Source organism: Petaurus breviceps, unplaced genomic scaffold (genome assembly GCF_028583685.1).
Source record: "Petaurus breviceps papuanus isolate PSGF00001 unplaced genomic scaffold, PetGlider_PUasm1.0 90822, whole genome shotgun sequence".
NCBI classification, from domain to species: Eukaryota; Metazoa; Chordata; class Mammalia; order Diprotodontia; family Petauridae; genus Petaurus; species Petaurus breviceps.
In genome coordinates this window covers 8,695,493-8,716,821 of record NW_027187351.1, presented here as the reverse complement: position 1 = coordinate 8,716,821, position 21,329 = coordinate 8,695,493, and the positions used below count along the sequence as shown (strand labels likewise).

Below are 21,329 nucleotides of genomic sequence, written 5' to 3'. Positions count from 1 at the left end.
TCATATATACCAAGTAAACAAAATAAAACAGTTTTCAGGGATTGAATGAGTAGGTAAATTAGTAAATGAGGGGATTAGGCTGGATATCTTATAGGAGATAATATTTGAAACAATTCTTGAAGAAAGATAGGGATTCTAGCAGAGATGAAAAGAATAGGGGACAGGATGTGGAATGTTAGGAGCAGGGAATATAGAAATGAGTCTTTGGATTAGAAAATAGGCTGTACTGCATTCATTTAAAAGAGTGACTTATGCCTCTTGTTTCTATTTCCAACACCCTTCTTAAGGCACTTCAATTTAATAAATATTTATTAAGCGCTTCTTATGTATAAGATACTCTGACAGAATTAAGAATACAAAGGTGAAAGATGGCATAGTACGGCATGCATAAAAATTCCCATCTGGTTCCTACCTCATCTTTCCATGCAATCTATTCTCTATTACTACTTAGTTAAAATAATAGTTAAAGAAAAGAAAGTCATACTTCCACTATCAGATCTCAGAATATACCATGAAATAATAATTATCAAAACTATCCTCAATTGGAATAAAAAATATTAAAAATCCATCAAATAAAGAAAATAAATAATTCATAATTAGAACCAAAAACACAAGTGGTGAAAAAATATAAGATCAAAAAATTGTAGAAATTATTGGGAAAGTGTATAGCAATAGGGAAAATAACAAGCACATATTCACTTCAATATATCATATAATATATTATAATAAATTTAATTGACCAATAGTTTCAACATATTAAAATAATTTAACTATTACAAAGAAAATAGAATAATTTCTATAACTGGAAATGTGGCATTTCTTATTTATTCAATAAATAAAAGGATACTAAGAGACAATAGACTATTTTCTCTATATAAATTTAGTTGTGTATCCCTCCTCCAGAATTTATATGAATACATTTGAAATACAAAGGAAAGAAACACATGGGGGAGATCTTTGACAGAAAAAAGACATTTAAAAATATCTGGCTTCCAAAATAAAAAAGGGAACAAATTAAGTGGCTAAAGGCTATGTTAAAAACTGTCCCAAACCATCTAAAATTGGTCATACTTTCTATAATTAGAAAAAGCCAAATTGTAAGAATTCTGGGAAAACACATTGTAATCATTCAATTGGTAAAAATAGCTTAAAATGGAAAAAGAAATGATTGAAAGGTGATAGGAAGGGGGAGTTGGCACACTTCTATATTTCTCTTAGAGCTGTCAATTAGTACATTATTTTTAGAAAGAAATTTGACAACATACAACAAAAACTACAAAAATGTTCATACTTTTTGACCCAGTGACCCCTTAGGTAGAATTACATCCTAAGGATATTATTGAATGGAAGAATAGGACCTCTCCATATGAAAATTAATTGTATTTTTTAGCCTTGCCCCTGGAGAAATTTACATTAACAAGAATTTATTAAGTATTAGATATAAAAGATATATACAGAGTAAATGGAAGGAGGCTTCCTTCAGACGGAATTTAGGAGGAGGTGGTAAGGAAGGAGAACTTTTTTTTTTTTTTGTGGGGAGGTGAACAACAAAAACAGAGAATGAAATACTTATTCCCTACTCATCACAGACACTGGAGGTTGCATATATTGGCTAATATCACTATATTGTTTTGCTTTGTTTTTTTCTCTCCTACTTTACAAAGGAGGAATCAGTGATGGAGAAGGGGTTACACCAGGAAAACTATGATTAAAATATAAATTAAAACTATTTTTTCCCAAAGAGATCTGGTTCAAAAGGGTAGTCACTTAACCCTGCAATATATATAAGAATATTATGTATCAGATGCTGATTGAGATTAGGCAAGAATCTTGATAGAGTTTAAGATATAAAGTTTAATAGATTGATATTTTTGTCCCAAAACAATAGTCTCAATGTGATATTTGTTATGCTTGTGGGTGAAGAGCTAAGAGGTTGTTCTCAAATGCTCAAGAAAAGGAAGATATACGTGTTTCAGCCTCTGCAGACTTGGTGATTTCCAGTTATTTACAATCCTCTGTTTCTGGGAAGTATCAAAGACATACAAATTTGAATTAGATGAATGTAGAAAATATTAGGCATTTCTGATTATTAGACCTAAAGTTCAGACCAGGACATGTAATTCAAACCCTAGCTTGTTGTTTTTTGTTTTCTTTTTTAAATGTAATCAGAAAGTTGGGAATGAAAAAATAGACTGGATTCCATACATTCAGTGCTTTTAGACAAATGGTATAGGCCAGTCATTTGTTGGCTCAGTTGATGTAGCCTATGGCTCACATACTGTTCTCCAAATCTGTTTATGGAAATTAGCAGTTGGACATGAAAAGTAAATTCTCAAATGCATTTCTATCAAATCACCCATTTGGGATTAATTTACATGATTGTGATAACCAAGTAGGACAATGCTGAACTTGGCATTTTCTATTACAATATGTTTTGTAAGAATACTTGGTTTTGCATCCTAGATAATTCATACTGAATCTTGGTTTCCTTTTTGTTAAAAAAAATATTGAAGCAGGTGAAGGCCATTAGCTAAGAGATTTTGTTAAAGATTATTTTTTAGCCTTGAAAAATATATGATATATGCACATATAGATATTATATACATACATATACAAACATTGAAAGAGGTGTTCAGAGTAAAGAGTATGAGATTAAAAATCTAGAATTCAGTATGGTCCTGGTATTCCTATACTATCTTTCATATTGAAGAAGAATTGAGTGGTGTTTGGTATTTGTAAGTATGATTAATTTTTGCTTTTATTGAGCATTTATTATCTGCAAAAGACTGCAAGCATCATAAATATATAAGTAAGAAGATAATGTGCCCACATCTTATTATCCTACTCAATATTTGTTTGTTTTTTAATACATTATCCTACAAAAGCTGAGAGGTAAGCAACTTAAAACAGAGTTGAAAATAATAACAAAGTAAAAAAAATTGACAAGGAAGAATACCAGGCTAAATCTAAAAAAAAGAAATTTTAAAAAATGCAAATTTTAAGGCTTGGTCTTGACCAAATAATTTCACAAGTGTGAGATGGGAGGGTTGTATGACTACATAGTTGTTGATCATAAAATCTATGGGGTTTTTAATAGATTGAATTATTTAAAAATTCTACAGAAAAGTCAAAAAGGCTAATGAAATCTCAAGTAGCATTAAGAGAACCATACTATCCATAAATAGAATATGATCCTTCTGCTGTTCTCTGTCCTGATCATACCACATTTGGTATATTATTTTCAGTTCTGGATGCCACATTTTATGACAGACTTTGAAATGGTAGAGAGCTATAAGAAGATCACCAAGTTGTATAGTCTAGAGGACATGCTTTTGGCATGTTTGGAGGCACCTTGTTGAGTTAAACTGATTTGAATTGGGGATGTGTAGCCTTTAAAAGAGAAGACTTAGTAGGTAGATGACAGTTCTTCAAGTGTGAGAAGAGTGTAATATGGAAGAAGGAATTGATTTGTTTTTCTTGGCCCCAGAATACAGAGCAAAGAATAATGGATTGCAAAGAGGCAAATTAATCATGATGTCAGGGATAATTTCCAAATATTTAACGCTATCCATAGTAGATTGGACTGTATCAGAAAATGGTGCATCCCCCCTCACTGAAAGTCTTCAAGTAAAGGCTGAAGGCAACATATTGGGCATATTGTACAGGGAATTCATATTGAGGATTAAGTGGATGAAATACCTTTGAAAGCTGCTTCTATCTCTTACGGTTATGTGACTTGGTTAATAATTTAGCCCCTAAAAAGCAGTTTGCTACAGTGGAAAGAGAGTGAGTTTTAATATCAGCAGAACTCTGTCTGAAGAGTGAGTTTTAATATCAGCGGAACTCTGTCTGAATATTAGCTAAGATACATACTGTCTTTGTGACCATGGTCAAGTTGCTTCAGCTTTTTGAGACAGTTTCCTCATTTTAAAATTGAGTTGCTTTAATTGAAGTTCTTTCAACAGTCTCAGCACCTTTTCACATAGTTATTTCCTGATGTTTCTTCAAAAACATTTCAATTCAATAAATATTTTACAATCATATCATTGTATTATTTATTGTTAATTTATATTACAAATACCAATTAGTATAAAAGATAAGATGGTAATCCTCCCCAGACTTTATTTTTTCTTTGCAGTTCTTTTGAATTTAACGTCAAAAGTGCCTAGTTCTCCTACTGATACATATCAATCTATCTTTACTTATGATCTAATTCATGGACGTTAGTCAGTAGTCTGAATATGCTCTTTCTTTTCATTCTAGGCTAAAATACAAATTTCTCTGGCTTATAAAGCCCACCTTGGGGTGGTTCCAGCCTACTTTCCAGTGCAAATATACATTATTCCCCTGACTACTCTATTCTTCCAGCCTGACTTGTCTCTTTGCTCTACCCCATACATGCCAGTCCACTCCCTTCTCTTCCACTTGGTATTAGCTTCCCTACTTCGGTGATGGGCTCTTTTCTTACCTAGTCCCATGAAATTGCCAGCTTCCCTCAAAGATAAGTTCCAATGTCACTTTCTTTAGGAAGTTGATGCTGATCCCCTTCTTCCCTAAAAACTATTTTGTACTTTTTTATGCATATGTCATTTCCCTCTAAATAAAGTAAATACTTTGAGTACAGGAAATATTTTGTTTCTATTTTCTCAGGGCCTGACATAGAGTAGGTGCTTAATATGTGCTTAAGGAATTGAACTGAATTGAAATAATCAACCATCAGCTTTCTTCTATCTTAGGTTGCCAAGGGGTCAAGATGGCGAAGTAGAAACAGGACTTCTGTGCAGCTCCAGCTCCCACCTCCTCCAATTTATGTGAAAAAAAGACTCTGGACAAACTTTGGAAGTACAGAACCCATGAAATGACATAGAGAAGTTAACCTCCCACTTAGGACAGCCCGGCAGGCTGGCAGGAAGCTGCTAGCACAGCATTCTGGAAGCCAAGCCCAGTCTCTTCCCTTCCCCATCAACCCCTTGCAAACCTGAGGTTCTAGCCTCAGGACGGCCTGACCAGCTGACAGCTGGAGGGACTTCAGATCACCAGTACCTGTGGTGGTTTCCAGAATTATCAACTCATAGATGCCAAGGACAAAGTGAGAGGTCAGTGCAGTGTGAACTTTGGGACCTGGGAATTTGGGAGTGAGATCGGGCTTTGCTCCCAGGGCAAGAAGAGGCTGAGGTGCCAAGGCCATGTAACCACCTGCCTCCTGGCTGCTTCAGAGCCCCTGGTCTGCAGATTGTAGAGGGACCAAGCGACCAGCCTAAGGGGTAATCACTCTTGCTTTAACCTGATTGAAACTGGATTCCTGTCTAGGGAGGAGGTCCTGGAGTGTGTGAGAAGTCTGCCAGAGCATGTGGAGGCTTCAGAGAGGGCACCCAACTAATACACCCAGCAACTGCAAAAACCCCAGCATTTGGGATAAAGCCCCCGTTTCTGGTACCAGAGTTCTACTGTGGCAAAAGGTTCAAAAGTGAAGTAATTGAGTGGCAACATGAACAAACAAAGGAAGCAAAGCAAACAAAGCAATCCAACTTTACGCTCCTATTTTGGGGACAAAAAGGATCAAAGCATGGAATAGGAGGAAGACAGGGAAATCAGAACTCCTGCACCAAAAGCTTCCAAGAAAAATATGAGCTGGTTACAGGCCATAGAAGAACTTAAAAAGGATTTTGAAAACTAAATAAGATAAGTGGAGGAAAAATTGGGAAGAGAAATGAGAACCATGCAAGAAAATTAGGAAATGAGAGTCAACAACCTGACTGAAGAAAATAACACCTTAAAAAATAGACTAACTGGGGCGGCCAGGTAGCACAGCGAGTAAGAGCACCGGCTCCAGTGTTGAGAAGACCTGGAGATCGAATCCCTGGCTCAGACACTTAGCACCCACCCAGAAACACCTGGCCGTGTAACCTTGAGCAAGTTACTTAACCCCAATTGCTTAGGGGCGACCAGGTGGCTCAGTGAGTAAGAGCACTGGCTCCAGTGTCGGGATGACCTGGATCAAATCCAGGCTCAGATACTCAGCACCACACCCAGAAATAACTGGCCGTGTAACCTTGAGCAAGTTACTTAACCCCGATTGCTTTAAAAAAAATAGACTAACTCAGATGGCAAAAGAGGCTCAAAAAGGCAATGAGGAGAAGAATGCTTTAAAAAGCCGAATTTGCCTGAAGGAAAAAGAATCTGAAAAGCTCACTGAAGAGAATCATTCCTTCAGAATTAGATTGAAGCAAATGGAAGCTAGCGACTTTATGAGAAATAAAGATACTATAAAACAGATCCAAAAATAGAAATGAAAATTAAAAAATAGAAAGCAATGTGAAATATCTCATTGGAAAAACCACTGACCTGGAAAATAGATCCAGGAGAGATAATTTTAAAATTATTGGACTACCTGAAAGCCATGATCAAAAAAAGAACCTAGAAATCATCCTTCAAGACATTCTCAAGGAAAATTTTCCTTATGTTTTAGAACCAGAGGGCAAAATAGAGGTTTAAAGAGTCCACTGATTATCTCATGAAAAAGATCCCCAAAAGAAAACTCCTAGGAATATTATAGGCAGGTTTCAGAGTTCCCAGATCAAGGAGAAAATATTACAAGCAACCAGGAAGAAACAATTTGAATATTGTGGAAACAAGCAGGATAACTCAGGACCTGGCAGCTTCGACACAGAGGGATTGAAGGGCTTGAAATATGATATTCTGGAAGGCAAAGGATCTGGGATTAAAACCAAGAATCGTCTACCCAGCAAAACTGAGTATCATGTTCCAGGGGAAAATATGGTCATTCAGTGGAATAGAGGACTTTCAAACATTCTTGATGAAAAAACCAGAGTTGAATAGAAAATTTGACATTCATATACAAGAAGCAAGAGAAGCTTGAGAAGGTAAACAGGGAAAAGAAACCATAAGGATCTTATCAAAGTTGAACTACTTATATTCCTAAATGGAAAAATGATAATTGTACTTATGAAACTTTTCTCAGTATGAGAATAGTTGAAGGGAATAGAAATGTGTGTATGTGTATATGTATATATGTGTGTGTGTGTATGTATATATTTTTGTGCATGTATATATGTGTATATACATGTGTGTATATGTATACATAAATATTTATGTCTATATAGGAGGGTATATGGACATATGTATACATATATGAGTGTATGTATATATGTCTACAGGTATACATAGACAGAGGGCACAGTACCGATTGAATAGGAAGGGAGGATACTTAAAAAGTGAAATTAAGAGGTGAGAGAGGAATATAATGAGAGGAGATGGGGAGAGACAGAATGGGGTAAATTATCCCATATAGAAGAGGCAAGGGAAAATGGTTACAACAGAGGGGAAGAATAGGAAGACAAAAGGGAATGAGTCAACCTTATTCTCATTGAATTTGGTTTAGGGACGGAATGACAAACACACTAAATAGGTTATCTCACCCTACAGGGAGTAGAGGGGAAAGCGAAGAGGGGGTGCATAATGGAAGGGAGGGAAGGCTGGGGGGGAAGGAAGTTGGAAGCCCCCACTTTTGAAAAGGAACAAGATCAAAGTAGAGAATAGAACAAGTGGGAGGTGGGATAGGATGAAGGGAAATATAGTCAGTCTTTTACAATATATCCACTATGGAAATGTTTTGCGTAGCTACACATGTACAACCTATACTGAATTGCTTATCTTCCCAGTGAGGGTTTGTTATGAGGGAGGAAGGGAAATAATCTGGAATCCAAAGTTTTAAAATCAAATGTTTAAAAATACATATACATATACATATTATTATTATTATTATTATTATTATTATTTTACATGTAACTGGGAAATGAGATATACAGGCACTGGGGCATAGCAATCCACCATGCCCTACTGGAAAATCAAGGGGGAATGGGGGAAGATATGGGAGAGATCAGGTGGGGGAGCAGACATTCAGTGGGAATGCTGTTTTGCAGTGGTGGGTAGGGAAAATTGGGGAGAAAATTTGTAACTCAAAATCTTGTGGAAATGAATGATGTAAACTAAAAAATAAAAGGTTGCTAAGGGCAGAGACTTTGTATAGTAACTCATTTAATATGGCACTTGACACATATGAGCAGATAATAAATTAAAAGCTGCTAGATGATGATGGTGATCTTAATATTCCATGCTGCTTCATGTTGTATGGTTTATATTCTTTATGACATAATAGCCACACAAAGGAAGTGCTTGCTATGCTATAGTGGATAGGACAGTGGCTCTAGAATCAGTGGCCATGGTTTCAAATCCTTCCTCTGATACTTCTTGCCTGGGTGACAAATTAACTTTCTTGGGTATCAGTTTCCTCACTTGTAAAATGGAGGAACTGGAAAAGATGGCCTTTAAGGTCTCATCAAACTCTTATGGGCATTTATAAAACCTGTTTCAATAAGAAGCTTAAATAAGATCCTTTTTAATTTGTTCTTAATAGTGTAAAATATGTATCTTTGTGAAGGACATTTCAATTAATCCATCAACATATTTCTTAGTTTATATTAAAAGGCATGACTAAAATCTATTAAGATCTTTAAAGATTAGAAAGCACCATATGTGCTGTACAAAAATACACATATTCATAGATATGTGCATATACACATTATTTTAATTCTGTTTGGTCCTTAAAGCAGTCCTCTAAGGTAGGTGCTACTAATACTTGCTTTTTTAGAGATGGCAGGACTGTGGCTTAGAGACATTAAGTGTCTTTCTTGGGATCACACAGCTAGTAATCACCTAAGGCAAGATTCAACACTAGGCATTTATGACTCCAGATTTAGTATTCTGTCAACTCATCTTTCCATCACATTGAATTAATTAAATTATTATTTTAAATTAGAATTAGAATTGTCTACTAAAGGCATTCCCCCAATGTCTTATCATGGTGTTAGGATGACCTTGGAGTTTCAACTGGTCTGCTAATGCAGCACAAGCTCTTACAGTTCTTATCAGTGTGGAAAGGTGTCATGCATGAAAGTGAAGATGGGTTTACTGGCCCAGGGCTGTTAGATTTGGATTCAGGAAGACCTGAGTTCTAATCCTGCCTCAGATATTTATTAGCTATATAACAATAGGCAAGTCGTATGACCTCTTTCAGACCCATATTTTCTCACCCTTAAAATGGGGAAAATAATAGCACCAATGTCTGCAAAATTTAAAGGACTATGTAAATATAGTTTTATGATTATTATTTTTTTTTGTTTTTGGAGGAGGAAAAGTAGGCCAGTTGGGGTTAAGTGACTTGCCCAAGGTCACACAGCTAATTTTGTGTTGTGTCTGAGGCTGGATTTGAAATAAGATTCTCCTGACTACAGGGCCAGTGCTCTATATTGACTGTGCCAATTAGCATCCCTTATCATTATCATTATTATTAAGTGTATGTAAAGCACTCCACAAAGCATTAAGGTGCTATATAAATGCTATTATCATTACCACTTTGGTTGTTATTTCAACCTAAAAAGCATTTTAATAAACTCATAGAGGCTTTCTAAAAGGTGGGGCACAGCAAAATATTTATATTTTTCAGGCATAGTAGCTTATGATAATGTGATCATAGATCTAGAAATAGAAGTAACCTTGAATCCAATTCCTTCATTTATAAATAAGGAAACCAAGGCCCAAGAAGTTATATATATAACCCACTGATACAAAAGTAGTGCCAAAATGTGGCAACTGTATCCAGATCTTTTAACTCAAAAGTCAATATTTTTTCCGCTGTATAATCTTGCTCCCAACTATGTTAGAGACAGTATCTTGAAGCAGAGATGCTGTGATCCACACTGTTGAAAGGAGTGCCACACCTTAATTATAAAAATAATCACATAATACAAGCATATTTCACTTATACTTTCAATCATGTATTCATTTATACTTTTATTTGTACTTCAATGCTTCAAAAGAGCTGTGATTTAATCTACATAGATGCTTCCTCCAACATTCAAACCACATCTCTATCTGCTCCTTGACCTACTTTGACCATAAGTGAAGACAAGTCACCAAGTAGTGCCTCAAACCATACCTCAAACTTTGAACCATTAAGACAGTTCACAAACTAGATTTTCCAAATGAAAATATTAATAAAATAATCAATAAAACCCAGCTCAATTAGTATTGGTTGGTGTCTCAACTTTTTCATCAAGTCTTGTCATTATCTGTCCTTAACTTACCACCTATATGTTATGTAAGTCCATTTTGGTCATTTGGATTTGTGCAAATGCTTAATAGGTCAGATATAAATCAGCTAAAATTGCTTACCTGGCGGCACCATAGTTTTCGAAATATTTGCAAATAGGCCAACACCATGAGACACAAAGGTGCCATATATGTCACCAGGAAAAAGCATGTGTGGTACATCTTAGGATAAATTTCACCTGAAATTAAAAAATATATATGTAATAAATATATAAAAAGCTGAAACATATCATATTTTTAAATACTACTAATGCCAATGTCTCAGAAGTGCATATATACTGTCTTTGTGTTCTTCAGTGGAAATATTATGTTGCCAGGATGGGGAAGAAATCGGACAAGTGAGATATAGATAGACAGATAGATATGCACACATTTGATACATATGTGTGTGTGTTTTTGAATACATATAATGCCACTTCATGCTTAAAATAGTCCTGTAAATTAGATGCTACTGTTATACTTTTTTTTTAAATGGGAGAATTAAGGCTCAGAGAGATTATGTGACTTCCATGATGTGACTCACAGCTAATATCTGAGGCAGGATTCAAAATCATATCTTTATGATGCCAGATTTAGAATTCTTTTTTGTTTTTAAGCAATTGGGGTTAAGTAACTTGCTCAAGGTTACATGGCCAGGTGTTTCTGGGTGGGTGCTAAGTGTCTGAGCCCAGAACTCGATCTCCAGGTCATCCTGACACTGGAGCTGGTGCTCTTACTCGCTGTGCTACCTGGCCACCCCAAAGGATTTTATTTTATTTTTTTGCTTTTTGGAGGGCAATTGGGGTTAAGTGACTTGCCCAAGGTCACACGGCTAGTTTTTGTGTTGTGTTGGATTTGAACTCAGGTCCTCCTGACTCCAGGGCCAGTGCTCTATTCACTGCACCACCTAGCCGCCCCCCAGATTTAGAATTCTATCAGATCACTTATCTATTACATAGAACTTATAAAAATATATTATTTTAAATTACAATTGCAATTCTCCAATAGAGATATTTTTCCAAAGACTTATCATGGTCTAAAGGTGACCTTGGTGATTACTGAAATAGTTGGCTTAATGTGGATGAGTATCCCAGGCTTAAAATTGCCCTAAGACATTTAGACCTTAAGTATATACATATTATCAGCATTCCAAATGTGAAAAACAAATGCTATTTTTTTTCTCAGATAAGAACAATCAACAAGTCATGAATCCCATTGATACTGCCACTTCTCTTCCCAAATTGCCTGTATAGCAAAGTGTTTTTACTTTGATTACATAGGTTATTAGAGGGGAAAAATTCATGGTCCAACTTTGCATTTAAAATAGTATGTGTGGTAATATGGTAATAGGTAGTATGACTTCGTCAGCACTTTCATTTATGAGAGCTTTTGTTTAACCTTTGGGAGAAGTAGAAACTCCATTGGAATTCCTGAATTTTGCTAATGGTGCCTTCCAGGTTAGCATATTAACCAAGACTCTTTTATTGCCCTGGTGTGTGATAAAGAAATATTTAACATGGATGATCTATGTTATTAATTATTGTGGTTCAGTCTTTTTTTTTTTCAGTCATGCCTAACTCTTCATGACCCCATTTGGGGTTTTCTTGGCAAAAATACTGGAGCTATTTGCCATTTACTTCTCCAGATCATTTTATAGAGGAGGGAAACTGAGGCAGAGTTAAGTGACTTGCCCAGGGTTACACAGCTAGTCAGTTTCTAAGGCTGAATTTGAACTCATGAAGATGAATCTTCCTGACTCCAGGCCTGGCACTCTATTTGAGCACTTAGCTATACTATTTTGTTAATTTTATTAATAGACACATGTTTATGTCACAGTGTTTTCCTATTAAATTCACCACTAACAAAAGATAATATTTGATAATTTGCACAATAGTTTTTACTTATGTTTTGGTAAATTCATCTTTTTGGAATTGAATATTTCCTTCATAAATAAAATTTTCTAATACCAAAGTTTGTAAATATTGCAACTGACAATATATTGTGAAGCAAAAAAAAAAATCATCAGATGGAAATTATAACTTGGCTCCAGAATGTTTGGTCTTGAATCTAGACACTAATAGCTGTAAGAGCTTAGTATGGTAACGTGGGTGGAAACATTGAATCTGGAATCAGATCTGAGTTTTAAGACTTGAATGTACCATTGACTACTTGTATAACCTTAGGTGAAACATTTCACTGATCTGGTACTTGGTTTCCTTATTTGTAAAATAAGGGGCTTGAACCAACTGACCTCTGAAGTCTCTTCTAGTCCTATATCTATGACACTGAGTCACTTTATCTCTCAGGTCAGGGCCTATGTTTTCTTACTGATAAAATGAGGGTATTGGGTTAGATAAATGTATCATAATTGTTTGTGTGTATGAATGAGTTGTGTGATTCATTGGGCAGTGAATCCTTAAACAATAAAATCTTCACAAAATATTAAATTATTCTCCCCAAATCCCTCCCCACCTTTACCCTCTGTCATATTTGGCCTTTTATAGTATAGACAATGGAAAAAAAAATCCATTATTTGGCTGCTATTAGGGAAGAATGCAAGCGCTAACATTGATTTTTCCTATTTTAATAAAGAAATGCCAGTAGTTTTATGTTTAATTCATCTCCCATCCCTTGTCTCCAATCTTCAACTCACTTTTTTTTTCCAGATTCTAAGATCTATTTTCCTAATAGTGTTTGTGTTTATTTATTTATTTGGATTTTTTTTTTTGTTAGTTGATTTATTTGTTTACTTCTACATAATGCTGATAGAGAACAGCAAACACTTCTTGGAGGCCTGAGAAACTGGTTAGAATACTTACAAAAACCCCAACAACTTCATTCTTATATAGTTGGCCACTACCTAGCTCATCATTTCCTTGCTTGGATCCCTTCCTCTTTTAAGTTTATTCCAAAAAACAGCTCAGTTCTGAAAAAAAAAAAAGAAAGCTATAGGAGTCAGGCAGCTAAGATAGAGAGGGCAGAGGCCAGGAGAAAACAGTCTTTCTCTTTGAAGTGCTACAGCCTGAGAAACATTTGGTGGGCCAATTTCAAAGAAACTCTACAGTCACCAGGGCACTCCTCCAGCACCTAGGCAGCTTTCAACTTTTATATGTCTAGGGGAGGGTCATAGGTGAGCTTTTCACATAAAAATAAAGCTTTGAAGCAGATACCTCTGAAGCCCTAATGTCTGTATCAGCCTGAAAAAGATTGAAAGGAAGGAGGTGGATGTGATAAGGTTATTTTGGTCATAGCCACAAAAATGTTTATAAGAATTCAGAATTACTCAAGGACATTTCACTCGAGGGTCAAGATGATTTTAAAAATTGGAATGATGGGATTTAGATAACTGACTGTTGAGTCCATTCACATGAGAGTATCCTAAAAGATTTATTATAATAACCAGAGATTGTATAGAAAAAAAATTTTGATTATTCATAGTCATGTTTAGAAGGCTAGATAGGCAGTAAAACAATCATTTGCTATATAAAGACCACCCTAGCTAGAAACAAGGACAGGGGATTCCATGTTAATATGCAAATAGGTGAAGAATCTTTTTTTTACTACTGTGATCATATGTTTAGAGCATGGGAATATGGACCCCTTCCTATCATCCCAATGACAATAAATAGTGGATCTCATCTCCAATTAAACCTTACCTACTCTTTATCCATTCCACCCCCCCCCACATTCTTCCATCTTAATTCCTCCTAGTGCAATGACAGGTTTTACACCACCCCTCTTCTTCACAGACATTGGGCCACCCCCAAACTCAGTTATAATCTCAATGTCAGTCTAAATGTAAAACCCCATACCCATTGGTGCAGCAGTTCAGGTACTACTTAGAAATTGTCCCTTTACCAGGAACACCCCTTCCACCCCTACCTGCCAGTGACTTGTAAGAGTCCTGTCTCGCACTGTACTTTTCCTGTTTTTGATACAATAGATTGAATCATATAAAATGAAGGCATGTGGATAGGTTGTAATGTATTCTAAATTGCATATCCTAGCCCACCTCCAGTCTGCTAACACATTTCTCTTCCAAAATTACCTATTTATGTCCAGAGCACCATCATCCCTGCAGTCACAAAGATGTACAATATGGATCTCATCCTCTACTTATTAATTCTCCCTAACCCTTCAACTCCCAAACATTTCCCAAATCTTGTCATTTCAGTATCCATATCATCTTTTGTTATCTCCTTCCCCTCCTTCTCTTCACTCATATAGCCATCACCCTAGGTCAGTTCTTTATTACCTCTCACTTGGATCTTTGTAATGGTCTCATAGTTGATTCCTCTTCCTCACTCTAATCCAAACTCCATATACTGGCCAAATAATTTTACTAAAATGCAGATGTGATCATGTTGTTCACTAATGACTTTCTCTGCCTCTATGCCCTGAAGTGCCCTGGCACTGTCATCTTTACCACTGTAACCTAACAATGTTTGAGCATTGGGATCCACTCTACCACACTACTGCTAGGACTTCTGATCTTTTTCATGTGCACTTCAGATGAATTTGAGTGTTACCTTCTGTATTTAAAATAGGGCTCCCTGTGAGCAGGGAGGAACTGTGAATGATATTTCTATTTGTATCTAACACTTAGAACAGGGATCGGCACATTTTAAGTGCTGGAAATTGTGTTTTCATTTATTGAATAAATTGATAGTTGTCAAAAATGAATACATTAAAAATTAGTCTTTTAATTAATATAACTTGAGTATCAACTTAACTACAAGCTCATAAAGCAAGTGAATAATCAATACTTTAACACACACTGTTTATTTTAAAATCACTATAAAATATAAAAATATGATACTTATTTGTGGTGTGGATTTATGGCTTTGGTGACAGAAGTCACATTTTGGGAAGGATACATTGATTTGATTTAATTCAAATAAGCTACCTCAAACAATTAAAATCTATAATGGTAAGTAATCACCATAATATGATACTAAAAACATCTGTACTTTTATTTTCTGAAAACTTCTTTTTTGATGCCGAAATGTATACATCATTGATGTTCAAATATAACAATTTGGAAAGTTCACTGAAAGTTTATAGGTTTGTAGAAGCTTAATGAAATCTTTAAAACTAATTTTGATTCTTAGAATTTCTATTTAACTGTGCATACACTTTGATTCAGCAATACCACTACTAGGTCTATATCCCAAAGAAATCATAAAAAAAGGGAAAAGGACCCCCATGTATAGAAACATTTATAGCAGCTCTTTTTGTGGTGGCAAAGAATTGGAAATTGAGGGCATGCCCATCATTTGGGGAATGACTGAACAAGTTGTGGTACATGAATGTAATAGAATACTATTCTGCTATTAGAAATGATGAGCAGGCAAATTTCAGAAAAACTGGAAAGACTTCTACGAACTGATCTGAGTGAAGTGAGCAGAACCAGGAGAAGATTATACACAATAATAGCAACATTGTTCGCTGACCAATTTTGATAGACTTAGCTCTTCTAATGATCTAAGACAGTCCCAAAAGATTCATGACAGAAAATGTTATCTGCATCCAGAGAAAGAACTATGGAGTCTGAATGCAGATCAAGGCATACTATTCTCTCTCTCTGTCTCTCCCTCTCTTCTCTGTCTTGTTTGCTTTTTTCCCCTTTTTTCTGAGCTTTCGTTCACAACATGATGAATGTGGAAATATGTTTAACATGATAGTATATATTCAACTTATATCAGATTGTGTGATGTTTGGGGAAGGGGAGGGGAAGGAGAAAAATTTGGAACCTCAAATTTTACAAAAACAGATGTCGAAAACTATCTTTACATGTAATTAGAAAAAAATCAAATATTATTAAGAAAAAAAATTTAAAAAGAACTTTTATTTAAACTCAACACATATCAAAGTTATATTCTTTTCTCAACTATATTCTAGGGGTAGTTTTATAGTTGACTATTAAGTTACTGTAAAAAAGACACTTTCAGAAACATCTTAGAATATTAATAAATTCTGTTGGATATAACCAAGGTCACATTTAGCACTGACTGCTTACTATAGTATTGAACAGCTAGGCGACACAATGGATAGAACTGGGTTTAGAATCAGGAAGACATCTCCCTGAATTAAAATCTGACTTCAGACACTTAGTACCCTGTATGACCCTGGGCAAGTCATTTATCCATGCCTGCCTCAGTTCTTCATCTGTAAAGTGAGCTGGAGAAAGAAGTGGCAAATAGCTCCAGTATCTTTGCCACAAAAACCCCTAATGGGGCCACAAAAAGTCAAGCGTGACTGAAACAACTGAACAGCAGTAACAACAGCTTATTATAGTGAATCAAGCAAGCAAGATCTTTGAGGACAGACTGCAGAAAATTTGAAGTCTTCTTTGATCTGACCAGTAAGACATGAATTTTCTTTCCTCTCAGTCCTTGCACTGAGTACTTTATATCTCTCTTGTGCGCTAATAGTCTAAAATTTGAGATAGTTATTCCACCATTATCATATTTTCATGTTCAAGTCATACTACTACTAGATTGTAAATTCATTGAGATCAGAGATTATATCTTATGTCAGAATGCTTTAATCGTAATAGAGAGACAATTGCTTTTGAATTCAGTCATCTGTGGTTTGAGTTTTGATCCCTCATCTTTGTTTGCTATGAGACTTTGGCTAAATCACTTTCTGAATGTACAGTTCCTACCTTTTCCTAAACTCATATAATCATGACACTTTAGCTAGATGGGACCTTAGTATCCAACTAGACCACGCCCCTCATTTCATAGACGAGGCAACTGAGAACCCAGGGAAGTGAAAAGTATTTCCCAAGGTCACACAAATAGTAAGTGTCAGAGAAGGGATTTGAGCTTGATGCTCATACCAGCTATTAAGAGGAGGCAATGAGGGGTAGCTAGGTGGCGCAGTTAATAGAGCACCAGCCCTGGTGTCAGGAGGACCTGAGTTCAAATTCAACCTCAGACAATTAACCCTCACTAGCTGTGTGACTTTGGGCAAGTCAATTAATCTCAATTGCCCTGCCTTCCCCTCTTCAAAAACAAGAAAGAAAAAAAAAGAGGAGGCAATGATATTTATATTTATATGTGATTTTTTTTCACAGCTAATTTGTGAGGATTGAATCAGATAATATCTATAAACAAAGTACCTGGCATATAGTAGGTGCTTAATAATTGTTCATATCCTTCCCCTACCCACCCCACCAACCTCCATTCAGGCTGGGACAATAAATGTCATATTCAAATTTGTATCTTCCACAGCAATTAGAAGTACTCTGCGCTCATTAGATCTTAATACATGTTTGTTGAGTAGAATCAAATACTCATCAATGCTTAGCATAATATTTGACATACAGCAGGCTTTTATCAAGTGTTTTTTGAGTGATGAATGTTGAATTGCATAACAAGGTGTATACATACCCATAGGATTTTTATTTGCTACCTTTTTAATTTACAATCAATCAACAAATATTTATGGATTGATCCCCTATTATTTGCAAGGCACTGTGTGGTAGCACAAAGAAATATCCTATAATCAGAATTAGAATATCCTGCAGTAAAATCATTAATAGTGCCCTGTGAAACATTCTCAATAAACAATTGGATTTAATATTTGAAGAGTCCATTTAATAACTAGTATTAAATGTGATTTTGTAGAAGATCCATTTAGCTTTATATTATTTTAATTCTTGCTTTTATAGGCAGCTAAAGTAATTATGGGCTATTATATAATCACTTTCAAACCATTTTCCTAAATGACTTCAGCAGTCTGGGCATGCATTTGTATGCATCTTACAATAATTGCTTTCTATAATATCCATGTTAGGCCTAGATAATCAAACTCTCAAACTGGAAATCAGTTTATACATTTGCATCTACTGGTCAAAGATAATTAGAAAATAATGTAATTACAGACTTAATCTGAAAACTACACACTCACAGGTATTGGCTAGATTCCATAGTTTTGTGATATGTGTTAATGGGGGTTAAAACTCCTTACATTTCCTGGGGAAATATGAATCATTTAAAGTTTATAAAAAAAACAAACAAAAACAAAAACTCCCCAGCAAAACAAAAAAATATATATACTCACATAAAGGAAATTTAATAAGCAGCATATTTTAGAAATTATAGCTGATATTTTTAAAATAATAGGTGTCCCTTTTATCTGTTTGCTAAACATTTTTAGTAAGATAAAATATTGAGCAAAGTAAAGTCCTAGAGAGGCAGGTTAGCATACTAAATAGAACTTTTTGGAATCAGGAAGAGCTAGATTTTATACCTAACATACTAGCAGTGTGATTCTAGACAATTCATTTAACCTGTTAGTGTTCTTGACAACTTTCTTAGACTGCCAATGGGGAGAAATTGTCTCCCTGTCTTGCCAGATGAAGCTCCTTACCTGAAGTTTCCTATACTGATGAAATCACCAGACAATTCCTTATCTGCCTAAAGCTTTTGAGCATTATGAAAAATAAGGCTCTGTCTTTGAATAAGATTACAAACTTTTAAGTTTGGTAAATTGAAGCGTTCTGTTTCCATTGCAGAAGAATAAAATATCTATTCTACCTGTTCATGCTCTACTATGGCTCAATCCTCTTTTTATTCTTTCTTAGTAAGCTATGTCTACACACACTCTCCATATCTACCCATTAGCAGTCACTCTTCCATTCTTGGCTTCTCCTGATGGAAGCTTTTGTGGACTCTACCTTTGTTGAATCACAAAGTTGAAAAGAATCTTAGAAGGTGTAGCCCTCTCTTTCTCTGTAGGTTTATGCCAAGGTTACAGATCTGACTTTAAAGATGAGACTTAAGTTACATGGACCCATTGTGGAGTTACATGTGTCATAGAAGGAGACCTAAAGCAAAGGAAGGTGTGTAAAGGCCAGGAGAATGTTTGAAAAAGGCTTCAGGGAGTTTTTCCGAAAGATAAAATTATGTTGGAACATAGAAACACAATGAATATGACTTGCACAGAAATAATCTTGTTATTCTTGGCACCTTCTATTCATTTCATTTTGGTCACTATATGTAAGACAGGTGTGTGTGTGTGTGTGTGTGTGTGTGTGCGTGCATGCGCGCGTACGTGTGCATGCACAGGGTTACAAACCATAGAAAATAATCAATAATTATAATATTAGAAATGAGAAGAAATTTTAGGGACATTTTATTTTAGAGTAAATCTGTTCAATGTTGGTGGTTCACATCTATATGTCTTTTTACAAAACACTTTCTTCAATACAATCCTGTTGGATAGAGTGTATAAATTATTATTGTTTTCTTTTTTTAACTGAGGTTCAGAGAGATTAAAAGATTATTTACCCAGGGTCACATGGCTAGTAAGTGAAAAAGCCGGGATATGAAATCAGTAGATCCTCTCCTCCCACAACAAGACCAGTATTATTTTGCCAACTTTATTCAGTGCTTCCTCTTTACCCTAGATAAGCACCTTCTGAGTAGGGATTGTTTTATTCTTTTCACCTGGATCCCAGCTGCCTAGCACAACATTTGGCCCAGAGTAGGCACTAATCAATATTAACTGATTGGTTGAAAAGAGACTGTGTCTGCCTAGCAGCCTAGATCTTTTAAAAGTGTCCTCCTTTACCTCAATCCCTTTTAAATTTCATTTTAGTGGAACCATCCCCTATATTGTCAGTGATTTGTAATTTATCCCTGTCATTTGAGGTGCAATTAGTTCTGCCCAACTTGTTGTTTTCTCTAAATTGAAAGAGTGGGTTCTCAATTCGTAGATCCAAGTAATTGTTATCCAAGTAACTGTTAAATATTACCATATCCAAGAGTAACACATGACAGGTACCATTTACTGTGTTTTCCCGCTTTGGCCAAAGCTTTTGGGTATTACCATAAATTGATGTCTTTCTAATAAATGCATGACATCTTTCTAAAATAACCCATTGCAGTAATTAGCCATAAGAAGCCAAATTCTTTCCTAATGAAAGTATGGCGATAAAATGTACCTTTTTTAAAAAGAGAAATAGAGAGCGGAAAGCACGTTTTTAGTCTGTGGCGAAAAGCAGTGCTTTCTTCATTGGCCTCTAAGTAATGGGCCCTGATCATGCTCTCTAATGTCATGGTAACTAACACTCTCCTTCTTATTGTCTAATGCACACAATCTGCTGCTGGCATCAGACCCAGGGTTTATGCCAGTACAGGGCCCTCCTGGAAGTATTAGCGTGGATCTTTAGAGGAAGAATTCTGTCTCTGAGGATGGGAATGCATTCCTTATGAAGTATCTATATCTAAATCTATATCTATATCTGTATTTGTATACCTATCTATCCATCTATCTATATCTACATCTATCTATCTATATCCAAATGTTTATGAAGTGAGTACTATGTATAGTATGCCAGGAAATGAAAAGAAGTGCTCTAAAATTCTTCTGGTTACATTTGAACAGCATGGGCATATCCATGAGGAGTGAATGTAACTAACCCAGTAGACAAGGTTTCATCACTCCCATTTTTAGTAGCAAGGGAAATAAGACTGATGAGTGAGTTGGTCCAGAAAACAAGTAGAAATTCTATACCAGATGTGCCCCTAAAAGAGATGATAAGTTTGTGAATTTTGTAAATTCATTCATATTTTAAGTCCACTAGTAGTGTTTGCAATTTGAACATTTCTCTAAAGTGAATAATCCTATTTTAAAGTGCATAACTGCAAAGATATAAGATTTTTGAAGGATGCTTAATATATATACACATATGTATAAATGTGTGTGTATGCCTGTGTGTGTGCTTGAAAAAACCTTTCAGTCGACCTGTGTTCAGACCACAGAATTCTCCATCCTCCCACTTTTTGCTTAATCTGCAAGAGGAGGATCAAGTTACTATTTGTAATATACAATGGAAACTTTTCCCTCTGAAAGTTCTTTCACTCCTGGCCCCTCCCCCCTCCCTCCTTTGTCTCTGTCTGTCTCTCTGAGCCTCCGTCTCTTTGTCTCTGTCTCTCTGTCTCTCTTGTCTCTCTCTGTCTCTGTCTGTCTGTCTCTCCCTGTCTCTGTCTCTCTGTCTCTGTCTCTCTGTCTCTCTCTCTGTCTCTCTCTGTCTCTCTCTCTCTCTGTCTCTCTGTCTCTCTCTCTGTCTCTGTCTCTCTGTCTCTCTCTCTCTCTGTCTCTGTCTCTCTCTCTGTCTCTCTCTGTCTCTCTCTGTCTCTCTCTCT

The 21,329-nt window shown here is 35.7% G+C and overlaps 1 protein-coding gene across 1 annotated transcript in view; it reads right to left on the bottom strand.

Annotated features, from left to right (window-relative positions):
- HCRTR2 (hypocretin receptor 2) overlaps positions 1–21,329 on the bottom strand; it is a 206,105-nt gene that overhangs the window by 21,608 nt on the left and 163,168 nt on the right. Inside the window, exon 4 of the mRNA XM_069070647.1 lies at positions 10,255–10,370. Coding sequence (XP_068926748.1) covers positions 10,255–10,370 — 116 coding nt within the window. The remainder of the gene's footprint in view (positions 1–10,254; positions 10,371–21,329) is intronic.